Raw genomic sequence first — 11,462 nt, forward strand, 5'->3', positions numbered from 1 at the left:
GGATAAGGGAGAATAACAAAGGGATTTTTTTGGGATTGGTCTGATAGGGAACAGGAATTGGTGCGCTTTTGATTTGCACTGACATAGTGGCCGTTGGCCTGATCCAGCAGGCTCTCCTTTTGTCCTTGAGCTGCCTGTATGCTTGCAGATAATTGGAGTCCAAATTGGCCTGTCCAATGCATCTGCACGTCATGGAGAGCTTGGGAGGCTATCGGAGCGGGATATGATGACGGTCATCTAGTCCAACCCTCTGCAATACTGTACAAGAATCTTTCGACCCAATGTGGGGCTGGAACCCACAACCCTGAGATTAAAAGTCTCATGCTCTTACTGGCTGAGCTAGCGACACTCACAACTTGAACAGTGGGGGGAAAGAGGCGGAATGATGGGTGACCATACTGACATACCGTGCTGTTGTTGTTGTTTTTAAAGGGATTTAATCTTTTTAAAATGTTTTAAATGAGACACACACACACACACAATCAAAAACAATATTTTAATATTAAAATATTAAAAATAAAATTAAAATAGTATATTATATATACTATTTTTAATTTTATTTTTAATATTTTAATATTTAAAATTAAAGTTATTCCCATCACAACCACAGTATGTATGTATGTATGTGTGTGTGTGTGTGTGTGTGTGTGTGTGTATATATATATATATATATATATATATATATATATATATATATAAAACGGATCGCATTTTCCCCATAAGACTTAAGTCCCGACGTAAGTTAACTTACCCCGCTGTCTTGCCGTATTTCTAGCGCGAGTTCTCGCGTTCCATCTCAGAGAGAGAGAGAGAGAGAACGAAAGTGGAAAGTAACCCGAGAGTCCCCCGTTCTCCCCACCCCCGTGAGCGAGATCACGACTCTCAGCTTTTCCTATCTCTACACAGCCTCGCGCGACGGTCACGCGGCGAGGGTTGCTTTCCGGCCGGCCCTTGGCTGTCGCAGAAGCGCAAAGATGGCGGCGGCTCCCCCCTCGTCAAGCTACGCGGCTTGGGTGGCTCGGCTAGCCGAGCTGAAGAAGCTGCGGGGCAAGCAGCCCCGGATGAGGCCTTACCGGCCCCTGGTGCTGGCCAACCAGGTATCCAACCGGCGCCTGGGCCTCGGAGGTGGGTTTCCTCCTCAGTCCCAGCTAGGGTTGTCCTCTCTCCTGTCTCGTATTCCAGTGTAAAATCCTACGTTCTATATTGATACTGTACTACAGTTTTGTCCTGTATTTCAGGTCTTCTCTCTCTTTCTGCTAAGTTAAGGACCCTCTCCAAATAGGTAAAAAAAAGAGAGGTAAAGGACCCATGGACGCGGTTACAAACACGTGTTTGAAAGGATGTGTGAAAGGTCATGTATTTCATTGAATATTTACAGATAAATTGTAAACAGACAAGAACGTTAGTAGGATTGTTGTAATAACCTGCAGTTGTATAAGAGTATATATTTAAAGCAGATGAATAAATGAGCAGATTAAGTTAATTTGGATATGCAGAAGACATTGAAAATAAATTTAAGGAACTGCAGAAAGAGGGGGAAGGAAGTCAAGTTTTGAAATGTTGAAATGATTTGAAAAATCAGTGAAATGTATAAACCTGAAAAGCATGAATAAAATTTAAAAAAAGAAAAAGAAAGGTCATGTATTTGAGCTCTGCATAGCCAAGCGCAGACAGATTTGCAAATTCATGTGTGTGTATGTGTGTGAGTGAGTGAGAGAGAGAGAGAAATTCCAGAGGGGCCATCCTATTAGGCTGCAGTAGATTGTAATGGATGACTCGGGGGGGGGGGATAAAAATCGCACCCCACCAGCCGTGCCCTGTATTTTGCCAGAACAAAGGTGGCAACCCTAGACTCCCAACTCGGGACTGCATCCTGCTCCACTCCATGCGCAGAGGATCCCGCCATGGCTAAACCAACCTGGTTTGGCCATATACTTTAATTCCAGGTTATCTGCTGTTCTGGATATGAAGCCTAGAGTTGTAGGGCAGGCATTGGCAATGTTTTCCAGCCATGGGCCGGATCATTCCCACGGACAATTGTCCATGGGCCGGACATGCACCTCACATGCGCAGAAGCGATTTCCGGCGCCCACGCTGTCCATATCCGGGGCTCCGGAATTCGCTTCTGCGTGTCTGGACATGCACAGAAGCGATTTCCGGCGCTGCGGTGCCCATGTCCAAAATGTCCCCAGTGCCAGAAATTGCTTCTGCGGCAGTGCAGACGCAATTTCTGGCGTCACTCGGTGAGTCACCCCGCCACATACGGGGGGGACTTGCCGAGCGGGCAGCTCGGTTCACTGGTGGTCCGTGGTCCGCATCCGGCCCATGGGCGGACGTTGCCGACCTATGTTGTAGGGAGTTGGAAGAGGTCCCATAGGTCATCTAGAACTTTTGCCCCAACCTGGGGCTTGAACCCATGATTCTGGAGAGATTAAGAGCCTCAGGCTCTACTGTCTGGGCTATCCCTTCACAGTACTGACGTTTATTTCATTGGCTGCATTTCAATCTCACTGTTCTCGGATGTATGCCTACATTCAGCTGAATATGAATGTTTGGTTGAATCATTTTGCTTTATAGTGCTCTGAAGGCTAGCAGACTTTGTCTGTGGCAAATGGCCAGAGGGAATAAATTCCACAACTGGAACACTGTAAAGCATGCTAATTGTTCCCTCAGTATTTATAAAAGTAAAGTAAGGGAGAAAACCATGTGTTGTATGTAGGAAATATTCTTTCTGGTTGGCATGAAAAAATGGGTTGTTACCTTGTGATCAAGGCTCTTTATTTTCTTCAATTCTGTCTGCATAAAATTTCATAGACAATCCAAGAACTGGTACAGGCTTCTGAGAACCTTGCCTTTTAATTACAAAAAGTGAAACGTAATCCTTAAAAACTTACCGGTACGTTATATTACATTTGTTAGCCTTTCAAATATTTCATATGGCCATGGTTTAAAATACAGTTTTTGCCAATACTTATGTTCGACAACCGAGATGCGGCTTCCGATTGCTTGCAGGAGCTTCCAGCACTCAGCGGAAGCTGTGTTGGACATTCAACTTACGAAAAACATTTGATAACCGGAGCATTTACTTCTGGGTTTTCTGTGTTCATGAGCCAAAATGTTCCGAAACAGAGGCGTTCAGTATCCGAGGTTTGACTGTATTCAAATAATAACTAGAAGTGAAATTCCCAATTCCAATGAAGGCATGTTTTATTGGATTAAAGATGCAATAGAAAACAGTGTGAAGAATCTACTTACTTTTATTGTCTTCAGTGTTTCATATGGTATTCACGCAATAGAGTTGTCACTGTTATAAAATGCTCCTGAGTAATGGCAGTTTCCTTTCTTTTACAGAGGCAACATGCATCACAGAGATGTCATTAATGATGGCCTGTTGGAAGCAGAATGAGTTCAGTGATGTAACTTGCGCCCAAGAGATCCAGACATTCTTCAACTGTGCTGCAAAGGCAGAAGTAATTATTTCGCAATTTATCCTCTAATCAAGCTGCAGGAAATTAGTTTCCATAGATAATTTGAGTGTGTAATACCACTACAAATCTCCGTCATTGTGTTTGTATTATCCTGGGAGGCAGGTTCTTACATTTTAATTGCATACTGCTGAATGTTAACCTGAATGTGTGAAACTGGCAACAGTGGTGGTTTAGCAAATGGTAAGCATATTTGCCCAAGACAGTATAATGCAAAGGTGCAACCCAGATAATACAGCTTTAAAAAGATATGGTGTGCTGGTTAATGATGCGAGTAGTTTGAATATGTGAACTTGCCATTAGGACCCATTCTTGGAGATTATAGGTCCATCACATACCAGGTGTCATTGAAACTAATGAAATCACTACAAAACGAATGAGGTTAAGGCATTGGTTACATCAGGTGATATGCTATTGTGTGGCTGCATATTTTTTAAATACCGGTGTGGCAGATGGAATTGCTTCTGCAATTTTTGAAACATCTATTTCCTATGGCATCTATGGTTTCATATCTGGTTTTTTTATTAAGTTCTCATCCTGCTTTTTAAAAGCAAGTTTCAGAGTAAAGGTAAAGGGACCCCTGACCATTAGGTCCAGTTGTGACCGATTCTGGGGTTGCGGCGCTCATCTCGCATTATTGGCCGAGGGAGCCGGCGTACAGCTTCCAGGTCATGTGGCCAGCATGACAAAGCCGCTTCTGGCGAACCAGAGCAGCACACGGAAGCGCCGTTTACCTTCCCGCTAAGTTTCAGAGTAGTTCATAGCAAAAATGTCTAAAACAATAATAAAATATATAATATAATTGAAATAATAAAATATATAATTGAAACAACCAAACATCAAAAATACCTGAAAAACAGCAGCTGTTTTTATTAGCAACTTTTTCTGTTTTATATTTCTTTGGTTCTTGACTTATCGTGGGCAGTTTTGAGTTTCAGGTTGCTGGAAAAATCGGTTATAGAAATTGCAAATAACTTTTCCTTCAAATAGCTGGTGCAGTCTGCACCAAACATAAAGTCCTGTTCCCTTCAAAGGGCTGCCTTTGAAGATCACATTGAAACTACAGTTAGTTCAGAATGCTGCAGCCAGATTGTTAACAGGGCTGCATACGTGTGATTCCCATTTTGAAACAAATACCTACAAGCCTGTCCACCCATTGGGATTTGGAATAATTATTACTGCGACTGCATTGTATTTTTACTGTTGTTCTCAATGGTTTAATTTTTTGTAATAACTTATATTTTAAATTTAAGTGACGGCCTGGTTTTGTTAGCTTTTTATGAGGAAAATCAGGGTATAGATATGTTAAACACGATGTACTATGTACAATCCAATTTGGAAGGAGAGAAACCCCCACTGTATAGCAGAGGAATATGGCCTTGTGTGTTAATGGACAACAGCAAGGAATGCATGTTTCAGGTAAGCTATAGAAATGTAAAAATCCCGTAAGAGTTATTTTTATAAACAAATATCAGTGTGCTCCCCAGTTTATAACTTAATGACATCTGGGGTGCTTCTGCTGTACACTCCATGCCTGAAAATGAGATTGATCAAGTATTTGACTTCTCAACCAATCCGACCAGTAAAATATTGGCTAAGCATGTAAATTTAGAATCTTGTACACAGTTCCTGGGGTTAGTACTTTTCAATTTGTTTGGGCATATTCCTGAGTTGATAAGCATGGGTTTGTGCCATTTTGTATGACTGTAAAAGAGAGGGAGAGGGGGGGAAGAGAGAAAAAAAACCTTAAAGCTATTGCTGCTATACCAATATACATTCATGTAAACAATGTTCAGGAAATTGACCAGTTCTTCTTGATTTCTTTCCTACAACACCTGAGTCACAGTCATTTTTAAAAAAAAAAAAAACATTCAAGACAAGTTGTTTTAAAACGTGGTTATAGCTGTACGTCAGGGCAAGAATTGCCTTCCCTTAAATTAAACAGGTAGTAAAGGATTCTTATTCCTGCCTTTGCTATGAAGCAATGATGCAATTAAAAAAAAGTAGGCCACCACCTACACAAGGGCATTTTTTACTTTGTGGAATATTTGGCTGCAGGCTTATAATAGTGGACCTGTATCCCAACCTTGTTAAAACATATAATGAGACAAATTACGTTCTGTTTCCATCTTGCATGTAATAATCATTCCCATTGTGCAGGGGTGACTTTTGAGTGCACCCCCCTGTGTCATTAAACCATAAATTGCAAGTAACCATGTGCCAATGGAAACAAGCTTCAAGAATGAAGAGGATTCCAGGGGGCCATGGGCCACAAAATAGATAGTGTACCTGCCAGTATTTTTCTTAGGGTTCAAGAACTAGTCAATCGAATTGCTTCAAATCACAAGTGTTTTGATATAATACACATACTCTATAGTTACTTTGCCAAGCCTTCTGTTTTGTGAGTTACACTTATTCTTAGAAAAATATGATCCTCCCTTGTTGCTGCACAAGCCACTCATATCAACAGGAAACTGACTAGACGCAAAATGTGACCAAGTACATTCAAATAACATCTAAAGGATATATTGTCCTCCTATTCCTAGGAATTGATAGTAAAAGTTCAGCACCTCTTCCTTGACTGTAATATTTATCATTTCATTGTTTCAAATAAATTGAGTTACCACTGGCTTCTGAATGCAGCTCTCTCTAATTGTCCAGCGGTTGATGCTTGCAACATTGGGAATATTGCTGGGATTTGTGCATCAGTTTAATAAACATAGGAAATTGTTTGTGTTCTTTTCAGGCAGAACGCAAGGGAAAGCTTCGAGCAGAATCTCTGGGCCAGTCGGAGAAACTTGGTTCAAAACAAATCAACAAATTACTGAAAAGGTTTCCAAATATTACACACAATTATTAAAGAGAATTGCCTCGCCAAGTATCTGTGGACACCAGGACTGGAATTTGAAGAAACTCACTGCTTGTTGGTCATTCTCTTTGAAATGGACGGGAAATGCTTTCCTGCATTTCATACTGTTTTTTTGAATAAAACTACTGTTGAGAGAAGATGAAGACCTAAAGTTTCCTTGGATACAAAGAGAAGCTACAGCAGTTATTTGACCAGAAGAACTTTTGCTTGGAATGTTCTTCAATTATCATCAATTTTGAGTCTTCAGTGAAATAAAATCTTTTGTGAAATCCTATCTGCTGTTATAGAGCAAACTTTCTTTCTGAACTTTGGCCTCAAAACTGCTAAACAGCAGCATCCCATAAGCATGACCCTTGCAGCCAAGAGTTCCCAGTATGACATGGGTGGTGGTGGGAAGTATTATGAGTGTTAAATTATCGTAGGATCACGCAAAGATAACGCTCAGAGTCTCTTTTATAGTGCCATCTGTGTGCCACCCCCAGAACACCTGCCTCACCACTAGGGAACTTCCTTATGGAAACTTCCCAGTCTAACTCTGATTTACAGTGGTGGATAGGAAAAAGTTGAGAAGCAGGAGTACTTTAAGGGGAGTGAGAATGGATTGAGTTCTCTCTATTCTGTCCATAGAATTTGGCAGTTTTTAGAATCCGTCCTAGATTCCATTCACTTGTGAGGGGCAAAAACCTCCCTGCTCCCTGATTTACACTTCTCTATAGTACTTCTTCTCGTGGAATAAAACTTTTAACTTCAGTTACTAAAAGTATTGCATTTAAGGGTGCTGTGTTTGCTGGGGACTAAAGGGAAGGTAAAGCCTCAAAATATGCTTGAAGTGAAACAATTTTATGCTGCATTGCACCCAACACATTTCAGCATGCTGCCTTCCTGAATAATAACAACAAAGATTACTTAGAGAGAGTGTGTTGTTGTTGTTTTTAGTTTGATAAAAAGAATCTAATTGCATTTTAGGCGGTAGTGATGAAAGACTTGTGAGTATACGACTTCTGTTTTTACTAACTGCTACATGTGTTCTTTGTCATGTTCCATAGACCTTTCCTTTATTTGAAACTAAATCTGCAGAATGCTAAATTCAGTTATCTGACCTTGCAAGTGACAAGTTCTGATTAACAGTTTTTATTAAGGCATTCTTTTGTTTAGTGTTCTTATTTTAAACAAAGAGTTTATTTTTTATTTATTTTTGCCAAATCATTTTTATTCATTTTACAATAATTGTTAATTTCCATTACATTTTCCTTTCTTATATTACACATTTTGGCTAAAACCCTGACTTCCTTCAACCCTTCCTTATGATTTTCTTACTATTATAACTATTTTCTATATTTTCACTATTTAACCATTGCTTAAAATTATAACATCCTAATTCATCTCTAAAAGTCCTTAAATACACTGATTTTTGTAATTTAACTTGCAAAGCTTTTTGCAATCCTACCAATGTATTTAATTGACTGCAATTGTCTTTAGTCTGCATATTTAGACTTTTACAATCTGCCAAAAGGTCTTCTAGCCAGGTAAACCAGATCCCTGGTACATCTCACCACTGATTATACACTGAAGAAGAAACAGTCTGAGAACCTCAGACTTTTCTAAATATAACATCTGGTTTACAAAATCTTGAAAAATTTCACCACTCTCCTACAACCCTGTCATATCTAGTAGAAAACTTCCATTAATTGGTTGACAGGGCCCTCTCAAGTCTTATATATCCCATCTCTCTCCTCCTCCCCACCCCGCCATGCTATTTCTGATTCAATATTTCTTTGCTTTCAAAAGTGTAGCCAAAATGACACCCCATATGCACAATAAATAGGAATCAACTGACTTGGGGTAACCCTGAGGGTTTTTATTCATTTAATTTGTTAGTTGCTTTATCCTGCTCAGGACAACCCAAAGCGACTTAAAACCACACACACACACACACACACACAAAATACATTAAAGCCAAGAGGAGGGAAATGCATTAAAAATGATCACACCCACTTGTAAAAGGCCACATATATAATGAAGATGCCAGGTGACCCTCCCTGGGGAGAGCATTTCAGAAAGCAGGGAGCCACTGCAAAAAGGCCAGTTCTCATGTTGCCACCCTCCTCAATGAGGGCACATGAAAAAGCACCTCTGATGATGCTTGCAGGGTCTGGGTTGGTTCACTTTGTATCTGGCTTTGACACTTTTCAGACAATGACACCTGGGTCCTTCTTGGCAACAGAGCAAGACTTATTTCTGTTTGCACCATGGTATATTCCAGGGGTGGCCCTCCAGATGTGGCTGGGGTTGATGGGAGTTGTATCTGGAGGGCCACACATTCTCCACCCTTGCTACAGGTAAAGTTAAAGGTACCCCTAACCGTTAGGTCCAGTCACGGACGACTCTGGGGTTGTGGCGCTCTACTTGCTCTATTTGCTGAGGGAGCCGGCGTTTGTCCCCAGACACTTCTGGGTCATGTGGCCAGCATGACTAAGCCACTTCTGGCGAACTAGAGCAGCGTACGGAAACGCTGCTTACTTTCCCGTGTTGTAGGAATTTGAGCGGTACCTATTTATCTACTTGCACTTTGACATGCTGTCGAACTGCTAGGTGGGCAGGAGCTGGGACCGAACAACGGGAGCTCACCCCATTGCGGGGATTCAAACCACCAACTTTCTGATCCACAAGCCCTAGGCTCTGTGGTTTAGACCCCAGCACCAGCCGTGTCCCTATGCTAAAGTTAGGCAATATTTAAAATGCATCAACATGCAAATGTGGCTAAGAACAGGATTCCCTGCCCATCAACTATTGAGTCAGCCTGGTAATGGGTGGAACAGATTTGGGTAATGCTGACAGGACAAACAAGCTGTAGGGAACAGGTACATAACCATCCCATTTTTTTTATTATTTCCTTCCTGTAACCAGAGCTTCCTCATGTGTTCATGATAAAGGAGTATGTCACCCCAACACTGAAATCCCCTTCTTCTTTTGTGAACCATACTAAATACAATCCGTGAGGACCTGCCAAGGTTATTTCTGTACAAATCCATGCCCCACCCCCCTTTGCTGTGTCTCACTTCTGACGGCAAGCAGAGCCTGCTGCTAATTAAATGATTGCAATTCCTTGGCCAGACACACTGCAGTAGAAAACACCCAAGAGAAACCACTCCCTTCTCTTAGCAGCAGCCCCTGCAATTAATTCATCATTTAACACAACTGCATTAGACCTTGGTAGCAGTGGCAGAAAGGCGGCACTGGCAGAGAAGTGCAGGGTACTAGGAATCAAAAAATGAGAGGTGCCATTGGGAGGATGTGTGCACATTTGAGAGCTGTGTAAATTCAACCAAAAAGTTATTGTTTGTTTAAAGGAGAGAGTTTGATGTTTTCATGGAACAAAATGAAATGAATCACACAGGTTTTTTGTTTTTGTTTTTTTGTTTTAAAAAGGTTGATTGGGGTGGGGTGAAGGGAACAGGCAGGAAAATGTATCTGTCCTTGCAATTTTCATTTATTCTTTATATTTTTTCTTCTACCATTGTGTTGGAATACAGTCTTCCATCAAATCAAAGAGGACTCAAGTTGTATTTATATCAATTGCTGTCATGCTTAACAATAGTTTAAGGGAGGGGGAAATATATTAAACAGCATAGCCAAATTTAATACATAGCCACATCTAATACATAGAAATTTAAATCTTCCTGTATCTGTTCTCTCCAGCTGTTAAAAACTAGGCGGCACAATATATTATTACAATGCTTCCAGAGGACATATGATGGAAGACTGACTTTTAGAGAAAGTTCATCAACTGAGGAGCAGCCATCAAAGATTCCTCCTCATGTGTCCTGCCTGTTTGAAAGCATGGTACAGAAAAGGGAAGGTTGGTCAGAAGAGTCTTCTTGCCAAATATTACCAGAACACTCAAGCAATCTCAAGTGTGTTCACCAAATGATATAACTGATGCACCAGGATTTCATAATCAACAGTTTCAGTAGGGTTGAGTTGAGTTGAGTTTTGAGTTGACATCTGTCTGTCTCGGGAGGCAATGGAGGAGCATGTTCCTGGAGGTGAAGTCAAACTGTTGGGAGGTTGCAGCACTTGCTGTGGCTGTAGAGGCTGATATGGGATACGGAGAGGCATGCTTTGTTGCAGCTGGGGCAGATGAAGGCATCCAGTTGTGCTGTTGCAGATGCACCATGGCGTTTCTTCTCTCTGTGCTCCTCTCAGCATTCGTTCCTCCTCTGGTCACTGCTGCGGATTCAAGACCTGACTATCTGTCTCCAGGCACTGTGGTCCTCTGCAAGGGATTCCCACCATAGCTGTCAAGTCTCCCACTTTTCGCGGGAAACCCCTGTACTTAAATCTGTTTCCCGCTGTTATCCCGAATTGAAAAATATCCCGTAAATCCCCTGGGATTGCCGAGTGCTGCCGAGTGCTGCGCAGAAGCAATTTCTGGTGCCTAGACATGCGGACACAGGCAGCCCGGCACTGGAAGTTGCTTCTGTGCATGTTTGGACATGCGCAGAACCGATTTCCGGTGCTGCTCTGCCCATGTCTGGGCACCGGAAATCGGGCAGAGCTGGCACCAGAAGTCGCTTCTGCGCATGTCTGGACATGCGCAGAAGTGACTTCCGGTGCCACGCCGCTGCTGATCCCTTATTTGCCAATCCGGAAGTTGACAGCTATGATTCCCGCATGGCGGGGTTGATGTTACCAGCCTTCATGTCATGTTTGCAGACATCTTTGTACACAGAGCTGGTCTATGAGTGGGCCTGGTGCCTGAAGCCAGCTCGCAATAGAGCACGTCCTTGGGGATCCTTCCATCTTGCGTTCTGTGGACACGAGCAAGCCAACGTAGATTGCACTGATACAGGAGCGTGAACATGCTCGGAATGTGGGCTTGGAAGAACATGTGAGGGTAAAACCAGTCCTATTAATCCCTAGGCAAGGACTGGAAGCCATGAACCTAGTCAGTGCCACAGTGAGGCTGAAAACCAGAGTGGCATAGCATTAGATTAGACAGTAGCTAGTATCCAGAGAAGTTTTGAGCTGGAGAGCAACCACTCAGTCACCTCACCTACAAGTGGAAGGAAAGAACTAGGTGAATAGACAGCTAGAAAGTCTGAATC

At 42.0% G+C, this 11,462-nt stretch overlaps 1 protein-coding gene across 1 annotated transcript; it reads left to right on the top strand.

The window, feature by feature from the left end:
- The first annotated feature begins 963 nt into the window (after positions 1–963).
- CHCHD1 (coiled-coil-helix-coiled-coil-helix domain containing 1) lies at positions 964–6,628 on the top strand. The gene is made up of 3 exons (XM_035138629.3): positions 964–1,125; positions 3,352–3,470; positions 6,232–6,628. Exons 1-3 carry the CDS (start codon positions 975–977, stop codon positions 6,343–6,345), a joined length of 384 nt encoding a protein of 127 aa, XP_034994520.1. The 5' UTR covers positions 964–974; the 3' UTR covers positions 6,346–6,628.
- The last annotated feature ends 4,834 nt before the right edge of the window (positions 6,629–11,462 follow it).

Source organism: Zootoca vivipara, chromosome 5, assembly GCF_965207765.1.
Source record: "Zootoca vivipara chromosome 5, rZooViv2.hap1.1, whole genome shotgun sequence".
Lineage (NCBI taxonomy): Eukaryota > Metazoa > Chordata > Lepidosauria > Squamata > Lacertidae > Zootoca > Zootoca vivipara.